General features: G+C 43.9%; 1 protein-coding gene across 11 annotated transcripts in view; it reads left to right on the top strand.

Moving 5' to 3' along the window:
- KTN1 (kinectin 1) overlaps positions 1-21,241 on the top strand; it is an 87,938-nt gene extending 66,697 nt beyond the window's left edge. For 4 of the 11 annotated variants that reach the window (XM_057433080.1, XM_057433084.1, XM_057433079.1 and 1 more), the window contains 12 exons: positions 1,641-1,727; positions 3,543-3,632; positions 4,764-4,844; positions 7,372-7,461; positions 7,551-7,643; positions 8,879-8,950; positions 9,402-9,485; positions 9,682-9,765; positions 12,110-12,193; positions 13,220-13,312; positions 19,504-19,627; positions 20,734-21,241. In XM_057433080.1, coding sequence (XP_057289063.1) covers positions 1,641-1,727; positions 3,543-3,632; positions 4,764-4,844; positions 7,372-7,461; positions 7,551-7,643; positions 8,879-8,950; positions 9,402-9,485; positions 9,682-9,765; positions 12,110-12,193; positions 13,220-13,312; positions 19,504-19,627; positions 20,734-20,738 — 987 coding nt within the window. In that variant the 3' untranslated portion in view covers positions 20,739-21,241. The remainder of the gene's footprint in view (positions 1-1,640; positions 1,728-3,542; positions 3,633-4,763; positions 4,845-7,371; positions 7,462-7,550; positions 7,644-8,878; positions 8,951-9,401; positions 9,486-9,681; positions 9,766-12,109; positions 12,194-13,219; positions 13,313-19,503; positions 19,628-20,733) is intronic. The other 7 variants (XM_057433087.1, XM_057433086.1, XM_057433081.1 and 4 more) reach the window with 3 other exon arrangements.
- The last annotated feature ends 2,314 nt before the right edge of the window (positions 21,242-23,555 follow it).

Here is a 23,555-nt window from a genome sequence, read left to right as displayed (position 1 = left end):
GGGAAGAGGCATTACCTTCAGGGCTCTTGGATCTGGCTCTTTGGCTTCTGAAGAGTGAGTAATACTGTTCTTCTGAAAGAGGTGGAGGACACTGAGCCTTCCTTTTTCCTTTTTACAGTAGCCACTGATGGTGCAGTATGGGTTGTTTGTGGGTGGAAGCAAAGATTGTTTGCTCCATCACAGAGCTGCAAGTTTACCTTCTTGTAATGCATTACCAGCAGGGCAAGAGTGTGGCATCTTTTATATGAAGAAAATTGTTAAATACAGTGCTTTTAGCTCGCCTGTCTCTCTGTGATAGCCTATAAAGTCCGGTGGATACTGTGCAATGAACTTTATTGCTTTAAAGTGGGACAATATAAGGAAGATGTACAAGGAAAATACTGAAAATGTGATTTTTGATACAAGCAGTGTTGTTTAAGAGCTGAAATAAAGTAGGGCTGAAATGGCTGAGTAGTCTTGGAAAATGGATGAGCTGGAAAGGTAGAACATATGCATGCCTGTTTCCTGGGGAATTACAAGGTCTAATTACCCTTTGTGGTGCAGGCAGAAATCTGGCTGCTATTAAAGGCAGACCATGCCTGTAGGTCCCAGCTTTCCACATTGCAATTTTATCCAACTTTGTTTTAATGTCTTGTGAAACAGCTCCTAGGATAGCAGGCAGATAGTAGGAGGTAAAGTAAAACTAGTGTAGGTACACACTAGGATTTGGATGCCACTTTGTGTGGTGAATTAAAAAAATACAGCCTTTCAAAATAGCCTTTTGCTAAAGCAGACTGTTTGAAGGGTTGGAAAAAAGTTCATTTAAATCCTGAGCCCTCTAATCTCCTCCCCACAAACCCCACCATCCTTCCTAGATAAGAGCTGCAAAGCCCTTTTTATAAGGGCTCTCAACCTCATAACTGAGCTTGCATGTTGATGTCTTGTGGAGTACACGTTTGATGACCTTGCCAAGAAAGCTGCAGGAGTGCAGCACAGCACGGTGGTGTTTCCATGCAGGTCTGGGGTATGCTTGCCACTGGCGAAATCCCAAAACCTCCCAGGAGGGCTGATGAAGCAGCAAACCAGTTTTCCTTGGGAGCAGTGGAGAGATCTGCAAACCAAGGCTCTGAGCTTTGTGTTTCTGAGATGAGCCCCTGGCATAGTGGGTTTGGGTCGAGGCCCAAGGATCTACATGGGTAGATCTGGTTGCAAGATCAGGGCATAAATGTGTACACCTCTGTGTATTCTTGGATCCATGCTGGGTTCTGCAATGCAACATGCCTAACACTCTGTGTAATCTGTGGTTTGGTGTCTGTGTTCCTCACTACTTTTGAGAACTTCCCTCTTTTTTTTTTTTCTTACAAGTGCAGTCAAAGTATGGGGATGCTGTAGTGCTACGTTCTACAGTAACAATTGGATAAGTTTTGGAGATGGGGGCAGGTTGGGCAGAAATTGGCATTTTCCCCACCCTTTTTCACTCAAACTCTGAGCATCGCACTTACTTTTGCTAGTGTATGTCGTCTTACCCAGCAAAATCATCTTGCAGTAACCAGCATTTAAATGCAAATGGTGGAATGTAATGGAAAATATATCTCTGAAGTAAAAGCGGAAGCAGTTTGCATATTGGCTGAACTGAAATCATTCTTTCTAAAAATGATTAGGACCTTCGGAAGAAAAACTGGAAAGCAATGGAAGCATTGGCATCAACTGAAAAATTGCTGCAGGACAAAGTGAACAAGACTGCCAAGGTTGTAATGTTAACTGCTAGAAACGATGCATTAAGCTAGAAGCAGATCTGCAGCTGTTTTTTTACATGAACTGGAGGCATTTAACTTTTACTGCAATTTAAATAGTCTGTTCTGGGTGATCATTCATATACTCTCACCTCTGCTTCTTACTGTTGTCTTTAGGTTTCTTTTATTCCTTAGCTTCTGGGCATGCTTTTTTTTTTTTTTAATTTCTGTTTGCATAATTGTTAGAGCTGTTTTTTACTTGTGGGAAGCTCTAGAATAAAAACTGCTGGTGAGCAACCTGCTTTCTCCTACTGGGCTTTTGCTGTGCTGGAATACATTTATTGGAAGAACTAGGACTAAATTACTGTAAAAAAAAAAAAAATAAAACAAACCCTGGGAATTTCTCAGGGAAGTGGTGTCACCACAGTTGTGAATTTCCTTCTTGAAGGCACATGAAGCTCTTCAAATACCATCAGAGCCAGTGTTCAATATGATATGTGGTGTGAATTGCTCTGAATGAGCTTGCATTTACTGTGAGCCTGATTTGGTGCTAATTGCCACTGTGCAGAATTAAAAAGAAAAAGGATCAAAATAACTTTAAAAACCCCTTCTCAAGTCGGGTAGCTAGAAGCAGAGGAGCTCTGATTTGGGATTGTGCGTCTGTGTTTTGGAGATGTCTCTGCCCTTCGCTCAGCCCTGCATTCAGGGAAGTTGTGTACCTGCTTTTGCTGTGTGCTAATGCTTGCCTGCTTTCTCTTGCAGTTGGAGGACTTCATCAAACAGCCATTTGCCACTTCTTGGTGGTTCCTAGATTGCTGAAAGCTAACACACTTAGCACAGCTTCACAACCTAATGTCTCCTATTCGTTTGTCTCTGAATCTCAGCCTACTAATGCCACGATCTCTTGCAGCAGAGGAACTCAGAGCAGCAAGGTGGAACAGCACTCATGTGAAAGAAAAACACAAATCCAAATATTAGTGAAGAATTTTGGCTGAAAGCTACCTTCTATGCAGGGTTTCAGGCTTTCTGCGTTCAAACTCACTTGGGAGTCTTGAGTGTCATATAGCTAAATTAAACCAATCTGCCACGAGCACTGCAAGCAAATGTCCTGTGGCTGGTCTGCTTTTAATGTTAAATAAGTGGAGCAATAGATCTGTGGTGCCCTTGGCTCTGTGTGCTTATGTTTGCAGAACAATGACAAAGAAAACCTGGAGATTGTCACACAGCTCTAATAATTATTTCCATTGCATCCAAGCTTGGGGAAGAAGCATGTAACAGTCTCCCTGTTGAATACTTAAAAATAATATTTAGAAGATAGTCTTGCTTTCTTGGCCTGGTTCAAATGTGCATTAACACAAACTTTCCTTTTGATTTCAATTCTCTGTTCATTTATTTGGTGATGTCAATTTATGGTGATTTTTTTTCCCCACCTAAAATGGTTTTAATGTGGATTTTTCAAAAATTTATTGAGCAAGTTTGTTGCTTTTGAGATTGCTTAACTTGAGTGGCAGGGTTGGTGTGATGCAGTTACTCAGCACAGCGTAGTTTGTGCTGTGAACAAGTGAAGGTGTAATTTCTGTACGAACAGGCTAGATTGGAGAACTTAAGAAAATAAAAGCTTGAGCATGAGCAAATGTGAAGGCCAAATTCTGAAGCAATTCAGTGTCAATTTTTGAGGCAATTTACTGACAATTTCAGAGACTGTAGTGCCTTTCTCACTTAAAAAAATGACTTTCTGGCTTAAGTGAAGTGCTCTAGACATAAAGAGGCTATTGCCAGGTCAGTGGGGTATGTTTCCCAATTTTACATTGAGCCCTTTTCTTGGTTTAGGAGAAGCAGCAGCATTTGGAAGCTGCCAAGGTAGAGATGCGTGAACTACTCCAGAAGCTGTTCCCGAAAGTCTCTCTTCCTTCTAATGTGGTAAGAGAAATGGCTCTTCTACCTTACTGCTGGCATTGAGGAGTTTTGATCCTGCTGCACTGGGCAGGCTGGAGCATTTCCCTACAGCCCGTTCTCCTCCAGGGTTTCTGCAGTGGGACATGAGTATCTTCTGCAGGTAATACCTGTGCTTGCCAGTAGCAAGGCTGCAGGCAGTTACTTCGAGAAAAGTCTTTTTAAAAACAAAAGTTGTTATAATTTTGTGATTTTTTTTTTTTTTTTACCACTCCAGTATCTGATTTATCCACCTGTGTTATCTTGTGTCTGAGATAGTAAATTTTCAGGGGGAGATAAGGTCTGCTGCTTGCTTGCTCACTGTCTGACATGATGGGGATCCGTATCTGCCAGCGACTGTGCAGATAACTGCTGGCCCCCTTTTCAGAGGAGCTGTGCTGCCTCAGTGCCAATTAATAGAGTACAGGAGGGTTTGTTTTGTTTGGAAAAGTTCCTTTGAAAACCACTGATTCTAATTTTATATTTTTTGTGGTTTTTCAGTTGTTGGCAAAGGAGGAGTGCACTGGGTTCATGTGGTTTAGATTGTGTGAATGATGTGAGGTGGGACAAATGGGGTCTGCATTTTATTTGTAATGTCTAGAGGTTTTGAATATTCCTATTTAAAATTATTCTCATATGTCCTAAAGTTAGTCTCTTGATGAACTAGAGAGAGTCTTTAAAAAGACTGGGTTTGTGTAAGGTTACGAAATAGTCTTCCTAGTGAGGTCCCTAGAATTATGTAGCACGCATGTGCTTTACTACTTAGGGGTTTTGGAATAGATTCAAATTCTTCAAATAGATTTAAAGACTTCCCTTAAGTCTTCAAATTTTTGTCAGTTCCCAACCCTTGTAAGAAGACCTCTGTCACCCAGTTGTGTTTCGGTACTTTCAAGCTCCTGTACAGTGTACATATCTCAACCTCATGCTGGATTGCTGCCTGCTGACTGTCAGCTTGGCTGTGTGCGATACTAGCTGAACAGCTACTGTCAGGATGTATGTTAGCTCCAGGGAACTGGGGGACTGAAACACTGCTTGTAAGCCTGCAGTTGGGAGGCAGATATCCTGAAGGTAGTTTTATTGAGGTTACTCTCAATTTTAACAGAATGCATTTCTCAACAGAGCCACAGTGAATGGATATGTGGGTTTGAAAAGATGGCTAAAGAATACTTGAGAGAGGCTTCAGGATCTGAAGAGATCAAGGTAGGCATGAACAGTGGAAAGCTTCCGTGTGTGTGTTTTTTTTCTTTCAGTATAAATCTTGCAAATTGTGCTCTGTTCAAATTGTCAAACAGGTGACAAGAAAATTGTTGTATAGATATTTGCAAAGCGTAAATCAGAAATGTATTTACATCTTCAAAAAGCACTGTGTAGAGTTGTGAACACACTTATAAAATTCAAAATCCCTGTTCCCTTTTTCAGGTAATTGTTTGAATTTTTTCAGGCAACTCAGAATTATTGCAGTAGCTCACAAAATTTGTAATTAGGAATTATATGTGAACATTGCACTTGCTGATGTCTTTGCATGGGTTGAAAATGCAGACCTTCCAATGAATGGTACCAGCTTGCTTGTTGAGATAGGTGTATGATATAATAGGCATTGCAGAAGCATGCTGGGATGACTCCTATGACTGGAGTGTTGGAATGGAAGGTTACAGGCTCTTTAGAAAAGACAGGCCTGGCAGGCGGGGAGGGGGAGTTGCCCTTTATGTTAGGGATAGGCTGGAGAGTATGGAACTCTGTCTGGGGACAGGTGAGCAGTCAACAGAGAGTTTGTGGGTCAGGGTTAAAGGGAGAACAGATATGGGAGACATTACTGTGAGGATCTGTTACAGATGGCCTGATCAAGGAGAACCTGCAGATGAAGCACTCTGTAGACAGATAGGAAAAGCCTCATGCTCACAGGCCCTTGTTCTCATGGGGGACTTCAACCATCCTGATATCTGTAGGAGAGACGGTACGGCCTGGCACAAGCAATCCAGGAGGTTCCTCGACTGTGTGGAAGGCAACTTCCTTCTGCAAGTAACAGAGGAGCCGAGAAGGAGAGGTGCCATGCTGGACCTCGTGCTCACCAACAGGGAAGGGCTGGTTGGAAATGTGACTCTCCAGGGCAGCCTTGGATGCAGCGATCATGAGATGGTTGAATTTGAGATCCTCAGGACAGTGAGAAGAGCGTGCAGCAAGCTCACTGCCCTGGACTTCAAAAGAGCAGACTTTGGCCTCTTCAGGAACCTGCTTAGGAAGGTTCCATGGGATACAGCCCTAGAGGGAAGGGGAGCCCAAGACTGTTGGTTGATAGTCAAGGATGACCTGCTACAAACTCAGGAGTGTTGCATCCCAACTAGAAGGAAGTGCAGCAGGAGGGCCAGGAGACATCCTTGGATGGATAAGGAGCCGCTGAGGAAAATTCAAATGAAAAAAGAGGCTTATAGAAAGTGGAAGCAAGGACAGGCGGCCTGGGAAGAGTACAGGGATGTTGTCCAGAAAGCTAGGGACCAGGTTAGGAAAGCTAAGGCCCAGTTAGAATTAAACTTGGCTAGGGGTTTTAAGGATAACAGGAAGGGATTCTACAGGTACATAGCAAATAAATAACAGACTACGGAGAGCATAGGCCCCCTCAGGAAGCTAACGGAAGAACTGGCTGTCCTGGATTTGGGGAAGGCTGAGGTTCTGAATGACTTCTTTGCCTCGGTCTTCACTGCCAAAGGCTCTGACCAAACCACCCAAGTCTTGGAAGACAGATGCAGGGACTGTGAGAATGAAGACCTTGGGCCCAGTTTGTCAATGACACCAAGCTGTGTGGTTCGGTTGATACACTGGAGGGAAGGAATGCCATCCAGAGGGACCTCGACACGCTTGTGACGTGGGCTGATGCCAACCTTACGAAGTTTAACCGTGACAAGTGCAAGGTCCTACACCTGGGTGGGAGCAATCCCAGGCACAGCTACAGGTTGGGCAGAGAAGAGATTCAGAGCAGCCCTGTGGAGAAGAACTTGGGGGTGTTGGTCGATGAGAAAATGAATATGAGCCGGCTTCAGTGTGCGCTCGCAGCCCAGAAAGCCAACTGTATCCTGGTCTGCATCAAAAGGAGCGTGACCAGCAGGTCGAAGGAGGTGATCCTGCCCCTCTACTCTGCTCTTGTGAGACCTCACCTGGAGTATTGTGTGCAGTTCTGGTGTCCTCAACATCAAAAGGACATGGAACTGTTGGAACAAGTCCAGAGGAGGGCCACGAGGATGATCAGAGGACTGGAGCACCTCCCATATGAAGAGAGGCTGAGGAAGTTGGGGCTGTTCAGCCTGGAGAAGAGAAGGCTGCCTGGAGACCTCATAGCAGCCTTCCAGTATCTGAAGGGGGCCTACAGGGACACTGGGGAGGGACTCTTCATTAGGGACTGTAGTGACAGGACAAGGGGTAATGGGTTAAATCTTAAACAGTGGAAGTTTAGTTTGGATATAAGGAGGAAGTTCTTTCCTGTAAGGGTGGTGAGGCACTGGAATAGGTTACCCCGGGAGGTTGTGAATGCTCCATCCCTGGCAGTGTTCAGGACCAGGTTGGAGAGAGCCTTGGGTGATATGGTTTACTGTGAGGTGTCCCTGCCCGTGGCAGGGGGGTTCGGACTAGATGATCTTAAGGTCCTTTCCAACCCTAACTGTTCTATAATTCTAATAATAGAACTCAGAGCTGTCACTGAGGCATGACTCTTCCTGTCCCTCTTCTCCTTTGCTAGGCTATGGAGCAGAAGTTGAAAGAGGCCGAGGAAATGCACATACTGCTGCAACTGGAGTGTGAGAAATATAAGTCAGTTCTAGCAGAGACGGTAAGCAGGATGCCTGGCTGCCTGTGCCTTGTGATGTTGCAAGATGCCTTTCTTCTGTTACAAGCTTTCAAACTCTGCTCTCTTTTTAGGAGGGGATTTTACAAAGGCTGCAGAGGAGTGTGGAAGAAGAAGAAAGCAAATGGAAGATAAAAGTTGAAGAATCGCAGAAGGAACTTAAACAGGTATTTCTGAAGATCTGCTTTTTGCAGTAGCCAGCTAGTTTCTGCTTGAATTAACAGTGTTTGAGCACTGTGGAGCCAGGTGTAGAATAGCCCTAGCTGCCTGGTTTGATGTGTGTGTGACCTGGGGATGAAAAAGGTGAAGTCTGCAACCAATATAATAACGATCCTTCCTTACACCAGTAGTGTTTTTGGTGCTCATATTCTTAGTTTCATGCTAAGAGTGACTTTTATTTTTCCAAGGAATGCATTTCCATTAAGAAAACCCTAAAAAGTGGAGGAATTGTTGATGTCTTTAGACTTTGGCTATTCCTGTTGCTGTCTTTAGAGAAGCAAGAACAAATGAACAGCACAGGTATAAGGTCTTTGACTGTTATGACACGTCTCTGTCAGTCCTTTGCCGGTGATACAGGAAGCTGCCAGTAATATTGCACCTGGTGATACTAATGATGATGGGATAAGAATCCAAAGATTCAGGAATGTACATGTGCCCTGTTAATGTGTTGAGGAATATATATACATATATTTCTGATCCTGGCAACTCAGACTGTAATTTGAATTTTTTGGAAGCTGTTAAAATGCTACTTAATCCATTATGGTCGGCTAATTACGTTTGAAATTGCCTGCAAAACCCTCCTTTTTAGGAGGGCTCTGTTGCTAGGAAAAGTGGTAAGAAAGAAGTTTTTTATGTTTGTTTTGATCTAGAATTAAAGTAGGTCAAACTGCTTTTTCTCAACGAATTATTTCTAGAGTACTTCTGCTTAGTAAATTTGAGTACCAAAGTATGAGCTTGGAGCAAACAGATAGGGACTTACAAACATCATCTTTGAGGGGCTTTTAAAAGGCTGTAAGATCTTCAACTATAGATGTGCTATCATCTGCTGCATGTATGCAGCCTCTAATAAAGCTAAATATGGTTTCTTTGTCTACATGCAGTACGAGGATGGAGACAGTTTTCCCTATCTAGGAAAGAGACTTCCCTTATTACGGCTAATGGACAATTGGCTTAGTCCTTATATTGCAAATCTTTCAAGCACCTGGGCCCTAAATGTGTCAAAAGAACTTTTTTATACTGGGAGAAGGTAGGAAAGGTATTCTAATGGAGATTTAGTATACTGCATTATTTGAGTATCTGATTTCATCCTTAATATGTTTAAATCGTAGAAGCAAGCATGTGTGTATATGGAGAGTTTGTCTTACACCAGCCCAACTAAATTTATCTTTCTTGAAAACTGCAGATGCGTTCTTCAGTCATTTCTTTGGAGCATGAGGTAGAGAGGTTAAAGGAAGAAATCAAAGAAGTTGAAACTGTACGTGCAGGTTTTTCTTTGAAGCTTTCTCTTACTTACACATGATACAGGCTTATGCTGTAATTCTGAACTTCCTAGGACTTCTCTCTTGCAAGTAGTGCAGCCTGTGGTGCAGTTTAAACTGAATCTTTTGGCAAGTGTTTTTAAGAATCAGAGAAGATGTGTACTAGAAATTGTCCTGTTTTTCACTTTTGTACTGACCTGCTGGGGCTCTTTCCTTGTGGAACTTGAGCAGTTTACTTCTTGTTGATGATCAGGATTGGTTATTTTTCTTTTAAACTGTTACACTTCAAAAACGTAAAATATGTGCTATTCAATCACTGGATTTGAAATGCTTTCTAAATGTCATGGAATATATGATATAAGTTTATAGCTAATTGTAAATCAAGAAAATGATACTGCAAAGAAGCATTGAAAACACCTGTTTTAACTCTGTTTTTTCTGTTTCTAGCTTAAAAAAGAGAGAGAACATTTGGAAAGTGAACTAGAAAAGGCAGAAATAGAACGATCTACTTATGTTTCAGAAGTCAGAGAGGTAAACATAATTGACCAAACTGTTCTTTTTCTTTTTGGTTACTCAGCTGCCTGGCAAACTAATCTAATGCTTGGCCCCTGTGGCTGAGGAGTTTGTATGCTTGTGACCTTAGGGTAGACCGACACACTAATAACTGAGCAGAAGAAAAGTGGGCGTCCTAAGGAGACAAATCCTAAAACTCTAAACTTCATTTCAGCTCAAAGATCTGTTGACTGAATTGCAGAAAAAACTTGATGATTCATATTCTGAAGCAGTAAGACAGAATGAAGAGTTAAATTTGGTAAGAAGCTTGTTCTCCGTTGGGCACAAACTAGGTTCCCAGCATACTTACGAAACGGAGACTTATTTCAAATCCTGTCTGTTCTGCTAACCTCTTCAGCTTGATATTTTTGTCCATTGCAATCATTTATGTAGTCTGACTTTTACAATTTGTCTCTTTCTCTGCTCCTAACAATAGCATGTCTGGTTCTTAAGACTTATTCCAAAGTTTGTAAGACTTTCATTCCTAAAACTTCTTGAGAATCAATGTTTTGCAGTGTAGACATATGCAACAGCAGATGTAATGTCCTTGGACCAACAAAAGTTGTGCTTTCGTCAGTTCAACTTGAGGATTATGCTATTCTGCTTTTTTTTCCTCCAAAGCTTTGGAGGATGCAGCTGTGGTATCCATGTCCTGCCTCTGAAGAGCCTTTTTCATCCTCCTCTGTATTAGTCAAAACCAATGTCAGATTGAGAGTATGCAGCCATTCAGCACCTGGCATCCTGATGTGGCTGAATAGTTGTCCTGGCTTGGTGCATGTACTGTGTTACAGCATGTTTGGCTAGAAATGCTCTTCAGCCAATACTTCTATACCATGATTTCTCAAGAAGTTGGGTTAACTGATGCCAGACCTGTAGGCCCAAAGATGCATGGTTTTCCAGTTTGAGCCCTGTCACTTTTTTCAATGCCGTAGGGCTGCAGGAGTGGTCAGATCCTTCCTCTGCTTGCGTTTGAATGATGCTTTCTTGCTTTTGAGCTGGTACTGGGGAGGGTTGTCCCTGTCAAGTCTTTGTTAGGTTTTAAAGTAGTTGATGGGACAACCTGTCACTGCAGGCTGAGCTGCTGATTTCAACAAGGTGCTGCCACTAATGTAAATGGATTAAAATAGTCAATTTAAAAAAAAAAAAACACCACCACCCCCCACAATAACTAACAATCTGCTTAAGTTAATAGTATACTTAGCAAGTCTAGTACAGCATTGATTAGCATCCTGCATCAGCCACCAAAGCCTCTCATTTTGAAAGCAGAGGAAATGGGAATTGAATGCATATCTTAGTGTTAATCAGTGAACACCAACCTCTTGAATAAAAGAGGCAACAATCTATTATGTCTGTAACAACAACAGCTTAAAAAGCTGAGCTCCCTGCTAGGGCCACTTCATGCTGCAGTCTGGTGATGCTGTGTGGTAGGAGTGTGAGGAGGTAAAGAACTATTATGTAAATATCTTGGGAATGCTGTCCAGTCTATATTAGGGGCCTTTTTACAGTAGACATGAGGTTGGGGAATAGAAACGATGGAATTTCAAAACGTGTTTCCCACTAATTTATAAAGCTAACAAGGAGAGAAGCTGAAAATGCAGTGCTTTCCCAAAATGTGGAAAGCCAGCATCCACCAGTCCAGGTGCTCTGAAGAGGAAAATGTTCCAAGGGTGAGACAAAAAGAACATGTAGTTTTGAAATCAGTGAGAACTCAGGGCTCTGAGTAGTGTATTGTTCACTTCTTTAATCCCCTGCTGGCTCCCAAGAAGATTGGCAGCAGAAATGCTTAACATTAGCACAGTGCACTTCAGAAGCACAAATCCAACAAAACTGGCACTTGAGCTTCTTGTCAGCACTCCTGTTTGAGGCTCAAGCCTTAAGTGCTGTGGCTGGTTCTTTATGCTGTGTTGAAGAGCAATTGAAATATTCCTTAAAAAAATGTTTATATCCTTTAGAAGGCTGTGGATTAAGGGCAGCCGGTACAAAGTGTTCATGCCTCTTGACTGAAATAGTTTCACTTTTTTTGGTTGAATCTAAACACAATCAACAGCTTAATATACCCATCAGTGAGCCATGCCTTGATGTGACATCAACAGACTGGATAAGTCAACATAGTTATAATAAGTGGTGCTTTATTAAGATGACAAGTAGAGCTTTTTAGTTTATTTGGCAGTAAAGTTACTGTTTAGCCTGAATTAGGAAGATGGCAATCTACATTTTTGCATATTTGCTGTGAATTAAGTTGGAGTCTGGGCTGACTTTTGTGGTAAGAGTGCTGGAGAAGCTTATGTACTGTCAATATTGCCAATATTCCTACTGGCAATACAGTTTAAAAGTTGAAACTGCATAATGAAGCTGATGCCAACCATGTTGTCTTCTGTAGTTTCTGTTCTTTACATTTATCTTTACAGATGGAGTCTCTCTTCTGTGACTGTCCTTGCAAACCTCATCATACATGTTGACTAATCCAGTGTGTGCAATAATTGTTAGTTACCTTAACTCCCTTTGCAGTCAGTGTGCACTGGGATCATCCATGGAACAGACAGATGAAGTCTCAGTGTGTGTGTGTGAGGGGAAACTGATTTTTCTTTGTTACTATTTTGCAGCTGAAAACACAGCTAAATGAAACACTGTCAAAGCTCAAAGTTGATCAAAATGAGAGACAAAAGGTAGCTGGTGACTTGCCCAAGGTAAGCAGAGACCTGTAACAGTTGCAGCTGTAAATGTAATCAACAGCCTAACAAAAAGCCCACCCCATCCAGCAGCCTGAAACTTTCCAATCCAGTCTCAAATGGCAGTGGGTTACAAGTTGGTTTACAACTGTCTTTTACAACTGTTTACAACTGCCCATTTACATGTGGTTATAAATCGGCTATAGCCCAGGAGACTGCAAATCTTTAAGGTTAGCTCTATGCAAGCTTGATGAGACAAGCAGGTGGGTTACCTCTGCTCTTCCTCAATGGCCACTCTTGCAAGTTAGATTGGAATTGGAAGTCTTTAAGCATGAAAGGTTTCAGTGCTGTCTCTCAAACCTCTCATGGGAGAATTGATAAATGGAGACAAGAATAGCCTGCAGAGGGGCGGAGCTCTGACTCCAGACTGTATAACACCTTGTTCCTTCTGCAAAGTAAGGAAACTGGGCTGTATTCTTACAGCACTAGAGTGGTGAGAGCTGTTGGAGGAGCAAGTCCTGTCCTGGGACAGGGACAGATGATCGCAAAAGCAGTGCTAGGAAGTGAGAAGGTAAAGGAGACTTGCTGTAATAATGTGTTTAGAACATTTTGCTCAGGACAGTTATGTTGGAAGCTGACATATGAAGTGAGCATGGTTCATGGTATATTTTGGATAAATGCAGATCTAATATTAGGCTTTTGGAGACCTGCTACTCTTGCACAGATAATTTTTCTGCACAGTTTTTACCTATTAACTTGACATGAGACTATTAAAGCTTGCCCGTAGAATTGCTCTCAAATGCATGCAGGCTGACATGCAACATGCGGATTGTAAAGAGATGTGTCAATCTTGGCAAATGTGTTGGTTCCCTGAGCAAGTCGGGTATGAAACAGATTTCTTCCTAAACAGTGATTTTCTGTATTTGTAGGGCTCTTGGAGAGATGGGGATTTGCTTCTCAGCCTTCACTACTTGCTGCACCTCTGCTGTTTTTTTGTGGTTTTTTTTTTTATTTCTTTCATTTCTTTCCTTCCTTCCCCTATAGGCCCAGGAGTCTTTGGCATCTCTTGAGAGAGAAATCGGAAAAGTTGTTGGGGATGCCAATGTTATTGAAAACAGCGATGTTTGCACAGAGTCGGTGAGTATTTCTTTTGAGCCCATTCTCAGGGGCAATGCAAATCTCATGCAAAGTTATGAACTTTGGGAAGAGAGGTTTGCCAGAGGAACAGAAAGTGTGCTACTGATGGTAAATTAAGGCTTGATGAAACTTCATGCCCTACAGCTTGTCAGGATGGTGTCTTGGAGCTGTATCCCAAGGATGCATTGGGAGTTCTGCTGTCATCTTGATTGTGACCTCTTTCTCAATGCTCAAATTTGTAAGGAAGAAGGGGAGAGATTACAGATATGAGATCTGGGCTTCCAGTTTAAGCAAAATGGGGAATACCCCAGACTTGTCCCTTTCAAGAAGGGAAGCTAAAAATAAATCTGCTGGTAACTAAATGAACTTCAAATACTAACTGTTGGGTTTGCTGACATTTTTAATGCCAAAGAAAGAAGGCAGTCTTGCATGCTCTGTAACACCAGGGCAGACAGTGGCTCTTGCCAGAGCATTGACCCTTCTGGTTATCTGCAGCTGTGGGCAGGAGGCTGTCCTTAGCTGCTAGTAGGTGCCAGACTTCAACTTCAGCTGGTACTGGCTCCTGGGGATTTGTGCTGACCTTGATGTGGTCCAGCAGCAAAATCTTGCTGTAAACAACAGACTTGAGCACTGCAATTACCAGTGTTTATATCCAGGGGAAGGCTAAAGCAGACGCAGCTATGTGGTGTCAATAGAACTCATCACCTGCTTTCTTCTGATGTCCAGAGTGGAATGAAACACTGTCGTTTGAGTGGGAGAGGAGCACTTGCTGATAGGACAATTTATATCAACTTTTAGCTGCTGGAAGTAAGAAGCTTCGTCAGCTGCAAGATGAAGCTAGGAGTCCTCTGAGGTGTACTGTAGAAAAGCCTTTGCCTTTGTAGTCATTAGCAGAAATGAAATGGCTTTCTCAGAGTAATTGGTCCTGGGTGCTGATCAGCCCTTCTGCTGTGGGCTCACCATACCCACACTGAGCCACTGGCATCACTGAGCCAGAGATGCAGCTGGGCCATGGATGTCCCAGCCTTGTGAGCTGGTTTCTTGGGCCCTCTCCTGTGCTGCCAGCAGGAGGCCAGCTTGTGATGGTGGCAATCAGGTGCTCTGTATCCCTATGTGCAGCAAGCTGGAAAAGAAAACCCTCCTCAAACCAATGGCAAACTGCTTGCTCCCTGCTATGACTTTATGGCTTACCTGGGTGGTATGTCAAAACAGTAGTGCTGTCATGGAAGGAGGGGCTGGCCACTTGGAGGAATATAAGGCTGCTGCTAGAGGATGTAGGAAGGCAGCTAGGATGACTAAGGCATCCTTAGAATTAAACCTGGCGAGAAGGGTCAAGGACAGCAAAAAGAGCTTTTTCAAATACATGGCAGATAAAACTAACACCAGAGGCAATGTAGGCCCACTGATGAACGGGATGGGTGCCCTGGTGACAGAAGATACAGAGATGGCAGAGTTACTGAATGCCTTCTTTGTCTCTGTCTACTCTGCTGCAGGCAGTCCTGAAGAGCCCTGTACCCCTGAGACCTTAGATGAAGTCAGGTCGACGGAGCGGTTTGCCTTAGTCGATGAGGAATGGGTTAGAGACCAGTTGAGCAATCTGGACATCCATAAATCCATGGGTCCAGATGGGATGCACCCGCGGGTGCTGAGGGAACTGGCGGAAGTCATTGCTAGACCACTCTCCATCATCTTTACCAAGTCTTGGGAAATGAGAGAGGTGCCTGAGGACTGGAGGAAAGCAAATGTCACTCCAGTCTTCAAAAAGGGCAAGAATGAGGACCCGGGTAACTATAGACCGGTCAGCCTCACCTCCATCCCTGGGAAAGTGATGGAACACCTTATCCTTGGTGCCATCTTAAGGCATATCAAGGATAAGAGGGTTATGAGGGGCAGTCAACATGGCTTCACCAAGGGGAAATCATGCTTGACCAATCTCATAGCCTTTTATGAGGAAATAACACGGTGGATGGATGATGGCAGAGCAGTGGATGTGGTCTACCTTGACTTCAGCAAAGCATTTGACACAGTCTCCCACAGCATCCTCACAGCTAAATTGAGGAAGTGTGGACTGGATGATCAGGTAGTGAGGTGGACTGCGAACTGGCTGAAGGAGAGAAGCCAGAGAGTTGTAGTCTATGGGGCTGAGTCTAGTTGGAGGCCTGTAACTAGTGGAGTGCCTCAAGGGTCAGTACTGGGACCGGTATTATTTAATATATTCATCAATGATTTAGATGAGGGAAGTGAGTGTACTATCAGCAAGTTTGCTGATGACACTAAGCTGGGAGGAGTGGCTGACACCCCAGAAGGCTGTGCTGCCATCCAGCGAGACCTGGACAGGCTGGAGAGTTGGGCAGGGAATAACTTGATGAAATATAACAAGGGAAAGTGTAGAGTCCTGCATCTGGGCAGGAACAACCCCAGGTTCCAGTATAGGTTGGGGAACGACCTGTTAGAGAGCAGTGTAGGGGAGAGGGACCTGGGGGTCCTAGTGGACGACAGGATGACCATGAGCCAACACTGTGCCCTTGTGGCCAAGAAGGCCAATGGCATCCTGGGGTGTATTAGAAGGGGGTGGTTAGTAGGTCGAGAGAGGTCCTCCTTCCCCTCTACTCTGCCCTGGTGAGACCACATCTGGAATATTGCGTCCAGTTCTGGGCCCCTCAGTTCAAGAAGGACAGGGAGCTGCTGGAGAGAGTCCAGCGCAGGGCAACGAAGATGATTAAGGGAGTGGAGCATCTCCCTTATGAGGAAAGACTGAGGGAGCTGGGTCTCTATAGTTTGGAGAAGAGGAGACTGAGGGGTGACCTTATTAGTGTCTATAAATATATAAAGGGGGAGTGTCACGAGGATGGAGCCAGGCTCTACTCAGTGGCAAACAATGATAGGACAAGGGGTAATGGGTACAAACTGGAACACAAGAGGTTCCACTTAAACGTGAGAAGAAACCTCTTCTCAGTGAGGGTGACGGAACACTGGAACAGGCTGCCCAGGGAGGTTGTGGAGTCTCCTTCCCTGGAGACATTCAAAACTCGCCTGGACACATTCCTGTGTAACATTATCTAGGTGTTCCTCCTCTGGCAGGGGGATTGGACTAGATGATCTTTTGAGGTCCCTTCCAATCTCTAGCATACTGTGATACTGTGATCAGCTGTTTGGCTTTGTGACTGGTGATACTCCTGAGCCAGATGTCATTAGTTATGTCCTGCAGTGGCCTGAGTGTGCTAGTTTAATTGTTTTAGCCTTAACTTTGTAACCCCTCTGGCTTATGAGTTGCTCTGCTGTAGCTGTGTGGGCACCTTGTGGAACCCTAACCAGGTTTCCTCCAGAATATCCATTGCTTTATTCTGAAGAAGAGTGTGGAAAACCAGTCCTAATAAACCTGTAATTAAGGCTTCATTAGTAAAAATACTTTAATTGTCTATGCAGCGCTCCTTACAGGTAGCCATTGGCAGAGACTGGAATTAGAACATCTTCTTTATCATCTTCCTCAAGCCCTTTTTGTTGCTTTTTTTTTTTAGGGAGGGGCAAAACCAAAAGCTATCTGCCTAGAAGCCGAAAACCCCAGCTTAAAATAGCTCTCAGATTAAAAAAGAAAGTCTTCCAGCCACTTCTACCTAGCAACAGTGTCTGTCTTGTCTTTTTTTTTTTTAAAGACCTGAAAACACATGCTCAAAAATGAGTGTATTTGTTCCTTCTGTACTGGAACCAACCCACAAAATTGAGAAGTGATGCTTGTGTAAACTCTCAAACACATTCTGTTTGTTTTCTTTAGACTCCTTTTCTTTCTATTTAAGAATAGACCATTTGGTTTTTCTAATCAGCTTCCTTGTCACTTATGGGGCTAGATGATGACTAAAGGGTGCCTTTTAGTATGCTTTAAGGAAGTCATTTATATTCAGCAGCTGGCTTAGGCTGTAAACTTACTTTGAGGTTTATATGAAATCTAATGTGTTTTCTCCCTCTCCCCCCAATCTTAGTGTAAAACACTCCATCATTGGAAGCTGAAAATGCTGTACATGTAAAGCACAGTGGAGGGGAATCTGTCAGTTCAGTATGTGTCTCAGCTACTGGGTCTGTGATCATAGGGGCTTCCTTACTACCATTCCCTTCCTCTCTTCATCCATGTATCCCAAAGACATGCCCTGCCCTGAGCCTCGGGGAGCATGGGGCTTGGGAACAGCAAGGACTGTGTAACACAGCCTTGCACTCCTGGGTTAGCAGAAGCTGTGGTCTGACTGTGTTGAGCCCAGATCTGTCTGGATCCAGTCAGGATTGGCCCCAGAGAGTTGGGGATGCATCTGTAATTCATGAGTAAACACTGCCTGATAGGAGTGAAGTCACAAAACAGAAGGGGGTAAATAAGAGAGAGAAGAGCTGTTGCCAGAGATGAGGGCTGACAGGGAATTGAAAGGCTCCTTCATTGCTGCTTCTCTGCTAATGCACATGCACTTTCATCCCTAGCACTATTGGTCTGCCCTGTGATTCATTCATGTGCTGGGATGTTAATTGCATTTGCCTTTCCACTTTTATCAATCTGTGTAAGATTGCTAAATGAAGTCTCAGTCTTGACAGGCCTGATTTTGTACTCTAATAAAGGTAAAATAGATTAAGGCTACCCTAATACAGATTCCCAATTATTTTTTGGTTTTGGTGTTCTTGTTTTTTTGGTGGTGGTTTTTTTTCTTTTTTTTTCCACAGAAGAAAAATGTTTACCAGTTGCACTCAAGTAAAAAGCTTTGCAATATACTGCTTTGTTCTCTTGCCTGAGCCCAGAGTAGTTTCTCTAATAGTACAGGTGGTTGAGTTTGATTTACTGCTCGCTCCGCATTACAGCAAGTCTGGAGGCGTTTCCAGCCAAGAGGGAGCTGGGAAAGTGGCCCTCTCTGAACTCACACTAATTTCCCTGAAACTCCAGGGAGAGATTTGCAACAACATTATGCAATCAGTCTCATTTTGTTAGTAAAACAGCTTGCTATTGGAGGGGGGTTGGCTGATGCTGTGCACTTCTGAACACCCCTGGGCATGTGTTGAGAACTGGGTACTTCTGTATTGCTGACCCTGAGGCAGAGGTACTTATTTTGAGCTGTTAGATTGCAAGGGAAATCTCTCCTATAGGTTATCTGCACATTTGTATCATGAGCCAAATAAGGAGTAGCAATGTGTTTTAGATGGGGAGTTAGCTCTGAAGGAGCTGATCAATAAAGGTAATAAACAAGGGATTATATCACTTTTAGGTCTGCAAGACTTGTGTTGGGGTGGAGGGCAGGCAAGAGGGAAAGAGTCCTTTTTAAGTTGGGACACTATTAATAAACTGTTGAACTCATTAAAGACACTTTGTTTTTCAGAAGAAGAAAAAACAAAAACAAAACCACAAGCTCAGCATTTTTATTTCAGGGCAGGAATCCAGTTTCCTAGCTCTTGGTAGCATTTTTTCTTTTTTTTTCTCCATCTTGATTGGTGCTTAGACTGCTTTGTGAAGTCCTCATCCAAGGCCAGGTTTCATTGGCAAGCAGGAATTTCCCAGGGGCTCAGAGCAAAGAATGAACCTGTGGGATAGGTGGTAAGCAGCAGCCCATGTCCTGAGCCTGAACAGGAGCACTATGGTGGAGAAAGGTGTGCATCTCCAACAAGCTATTTCAAATAGTTTCACAGCTGGAGCTACCTACCTTGTGCTTGTATATGATGTACTGCTGAGGACACCATCCTGCATGCAGACCCTCATACAGACCAGGTCCTTGGTGGTCTGGCAGCCCTGTTGTTACAGCTGTGGGGTCAGAAGTCATCCCCCCCGCTAGGTGCATTGTCACTGCTACAAGCCATGTGTTCTTGTCTGGATGGGGTTTTCATCCGGGCTTGTGATGATGTGGGGCAGTTAACTGCTGAGGCTGGATCAGCTATGGTTACCAGCACAGGAGCTGGAAGGAGGAAGTGTAGTCCTGAGCAGGGAGGGTGGGAGCCGGAGGTCATGGTGTTTTCACTGGTGCTTAATGTGCACAGGTAATTCCCTGGAACAGGGAATAGCTTCTTGACTTTGAACCATGTTCTCTTTAAATGTGGCTGTAACCCTCTGACTTACAAGAATTGTTTCCATCTGTGCAAGGAATTGTAATTTTATACTGAGGATCTAATTCTAGGCTTTCTTGGTAATTAGATTGTAAATGAGTTTTTAATGATTTTCTTTTTTCTTCCAGGAATTGACTGATAAAAGGCTAAATGTGGCAGTGAATCTTAACCAGGATGTAGGTCATCTCAAGAAGCTGCTTGTTTCAGTAAGCCAAATGCTGTCAAAGGGACGAGAACACTACCAGCTAGTAGGTAGGTTTGCCTGGTGGCCATCTAGTTGAACTGGTGGATGGTTGCCAGGAAGGACACTGGTCCGTGATGGTGGGACCCTGTTCAGATTTAAGAAGTCAGGTCTCAAAATCTGAGACTTCCTGTGTGTACATCATCAAAAGCTTCTAGTAGGCATTGGATTTGTTCCTCTCTGAATTCCTGCTTCATTTAGCTGGGACTAATCTCACATCCCCATGTCCCTTTCCAGGCATGTAAATCTCTATCGCTCTCTTCCAGTACCTGCTACTTCATGCAGCAGGTTTCCCAAAGTTTTGTTATCCCAGTGCTTGTGCCTTGTTTCCTTCATCCCAGCTAGACAAGCAAAATGTTTATGCTTCCATGCTCTGATTGTTTTGGGATGGGGGATATAAAGTAACCCGCAGGGCTTTTGCTGAGCTAACAGCAGTGGCTTGCTGTGGTCATGGGGATATGAGTATCTGAAGCATCAGTCTGGCATGAGCTCTTTATCCAATTATAGACAAACAAGGCTTTTATTTTTAATATAGAGCCATCTTAGAAACCTGAGCCTTTGTGGTTGACTGCATCATGCTGGTAAACTTAAGTGACCCAGAGCTAGCTAATGGTCAGATAAACTTGAGACATGAAACTTTCTCAGGAAGGTGGTGCAGCCTCTACCAGATGAGCTGAGAGCCAGGTCTGAAGGCAGGCTGTGGACTGTTCAGTTTGGGAGACAGCAAAGCCTTGTCACAGAACATGCTGCTCTTGGAAGTGTCAGAACTGCCTCTCATCTGCTGAGGATGGGGACTTGGCTTTTTCATAATTTAGGTATTTTTCTGCTGCTGGCTCTGTAATGCAGCATGGGCAGCAGAGCTGGTAACAGGGTGTCCATGGTGGGGTGAGCCCAGTCTCATAGGATGGGCTTGGTGCATGTGGGAGGAAGGTACTAACTGTGCCTTGGCCTCTGCTCTGGGATGCTTCCACCATCCTGGCTTGTTCCTCTGGGCTTTTTTTGTGGGCTGAAGCTAATGAAGCAGTTGGAGTGAGCTGCTGAAGTGCTGGTGGATTTGCTAGAGCACTGCCCTTTGGAAACTGCGCGGCTGATGTGGAGTTTTGTGTTTCTTTTGCAGAATGAAGTCACTGGGGAATCGTTAATTTGAGGATAGCAGAAGGCATTGTATTATATTTTGCCAAATTAAAGCCTTATTTATGTTTTCACCCTTTCTACTTCGTCAGAAACACTGAACAGAGTTTTGTCTTTTCTAATCCTTGTTAGACTACTGATTTAAAGAGAAAAACCCAGCTCTGTAGACACCTCCAGAGTTTAGTTTTATAATAAAAACAAACCTGTTTGGATAATTAGACCTTTACATTCCTGGAGAGACAGTAAACACATAATCTTGTATCTTATTTTGCTCAATAAAACTTGTTCAGAAAACTCCAATGTGGTAAAGTCACCAATGTGATATAACATTTTAATACCGATGTTGTACACTGTTCTACTTAATTACATTTTTGGGATTAGCTGCCTCTGACTTCAACCTCAAGTAAGCACTCCTTTTTTTTTTTTCTTTTTTTGTTGCTAATGTAATCAGTTTTTGTAATGGTGTCAGCAAATAAAGGGATGCTATTATTCAAGGTGTTCCTGTGCTCTTCATTTAACTGGACATGGATGACTCAGGTGAGATTTTTGTAGAATCATAGAATAGTTACGGTTGGCAAGGACCTTAAGATCATCTAGTTCCAACCCCACTGCCATGGGCAGGGACACCTTATGCTAAATCATATCACCCAAGGCCTCGTCCAACCTGGCATTGAACACTGCCAGGGATGGAGCATTCACAGCTTCCCTGGGCAACCTATTCCAGTGCCTCACCACCCTAACAGGAAGGAATTTCCTTCTTATATCCAATCTAAACTTCCCCTGTTTAAGTTTTAACCCGTTACCCCTTGTCCTGTCACTACAGTCTCTAATGAAGAGTCCCTCTCCAGCATCCCTATAGGCCCCCTTCAGATACTGGAAGGCTGCTATAAGGTCTCCATGCAGCCTTCTCTTCTCCAGGCTGAACAGCCCCAACTTCCTCAGCCTCTCTTCATACAGGAGGTGCTCCAGTCCCCTGATCATCCTCGTGGCCCTTCTCTGGACTTGTTCCAACAGTTCCATGTCCTTTTGATGTTGAGGACACCAGAACTGCACACAATACTCCAAGTGAGGTCTCACAAGAGCAGAGTAGAGGGGCAGGATCACCTCCTTCGACCTGCTGGTCACGCTCCTTTTGATGCAGCCCAGGATACAGTTGGTGTTCTGGGCTGCAAGTGCACACTGAAGCCGGCTCATGTTCATTTTCTCATCAACCAACACCCCCAAGTCCTTCTCCACAGGGCTGCTCTGAATCTCTTCTCTGCCCAACCTGTAGCTGTGCCTGGGATTACTCCCACCCAGGTGTAGGACCTTGCACTTGTCACGGTTAAACTTCATGAGGTTGGCATCAGCCCACCTCACAAGCGTGTCAAGGTCCCTCTGGATGGCATTCCTTCCCTCCAGGGTATCAACCGAACCACACAGCTTGGTGTCATCGGCAAATGATGTTTTTTTCGTCTCTTCCCTCCCTGAAACAAGCATCAGGCTGCACTTTGTGTTCTTATTTCTGGGCAAAGGAGGAGGCACAATCTTGAGAAGAGGCAATCTGGTGCCCTTGCAAACTTCAGAGTGAGTCTTCCTTTTAAAGAAAAGATACTAAGGTTTTTAAAAGTAGAAGAAATTGCCAGCAAACCATCACATGAACTGTAGTTCAATGTCGTGTTGTCTTTGAGAAAAATCTGAGACTTCAAGGGGAAGGAACAGTTAGAAACATTGGATTATATGGTAAAGCCAGCTTTTGTGGGAGTATTGTGAGCCTGCCCAGCTGCCTGTGGTGTGCAGAGTATCTCTGTTTGCACCAGACCTGTCTCCTGGGTGGAAGTCTGTGGTGGAAGGACTTGGTGGGAGTGTGTGTGTGTGTTATGTGGTCTGTTACTGGGTGCTTGTTGGGAACAAATATGTGGAGGACATGGGACCAGGGGTTCTTCTGGGGGTGTGGGGAGAGCAGGTGCCCCTCCTCTGCTTCGGGTTTGTGTTTTTGAGGAGCCCTTCAGTTCTGCAGGAGATTCTTCAGTATGCAAGGTTGTTGCTTAGCTCTTCATAATGCTTGAGGAGATGATTATCTGAGAGAAGGCCACAAAACAGGAGACAATGTGAATTAATTGTAGAGGTAAAATGGTTCAAACTGCTCACCCTGAGCTTTTCACGCTCTCACCTTCATGGGATTACTTGGTAATATTTTGATCCTTTGTTACCTACTACCCTTCACTGTACAGGGGGTGAAGTGAAGACGTTTCTTCCTTACGCAGACCCAGTGGTTTCCTAGATAATGCAGGTTCTGTTGAGAGCTTTGAAACACCTCAGAAGAGGGAGAGAACTGAAAAACATGCTTTTCTTCACAAAAGCTACCCTTGGGTTTCAGCTGTGGCCTTTAAAGTGTCCATGTTCCTTGGAGATGTTATTTCATTGAGTAAAAACTCAGATGCCATTAGTCTGTTTCATAGGTGGTATGAAGTAGAAAGCATTTCTAGTGCCAGTGACACCCCCCTGCAACTAGATCTAAGGAAAACCTGAACCCTGGAGGGTCTCTGCACTTGACCAGGTTATGGTCAGAGGCTGATCCTTTGGCAGGTGTCTAAACACCTGTTTTGAGGGGTAAATAGCTTAATGGTTCCATGCAGGTTTGACTGGTTTAAAGCTATGAGCATAACCCACACGCTCCAGTAATAGTACTTCAGGCTGGGTTTTCATGTTGCTCTGATTGCTCTCCTGCCCATCTGGAGAGCCCCCATGGCCACCCCAATTCAGAAGCGCCTCCTTTTTGAAGCTTTTGTCACTTAGTAAATATGTGGTCATGGAGGTGGTGTGGTG

The sequence above is a fragment of the Pezoporus wallicus genome, unplaced genomic scaffold (genome assembly GCF_028554395.1).
Source record: "Pezoporus wallicus isolate ANWC-B61680 ecotype Strahan unplaced genomic scaffold, APGP_CSIRO_Pwel_v1 contig_7379, whole genome shotgun sequence".
NCBI lineage: Eukaryota > Metazoa > Chordata > Aves > Psittaciformes > Psittacidae > Pezoporus > Pezoporus wallicus.
Note: the sequence above shows the minus strand (reverse complement) of the source record. Positions and strands in the feature narration are given on the sequence as shown.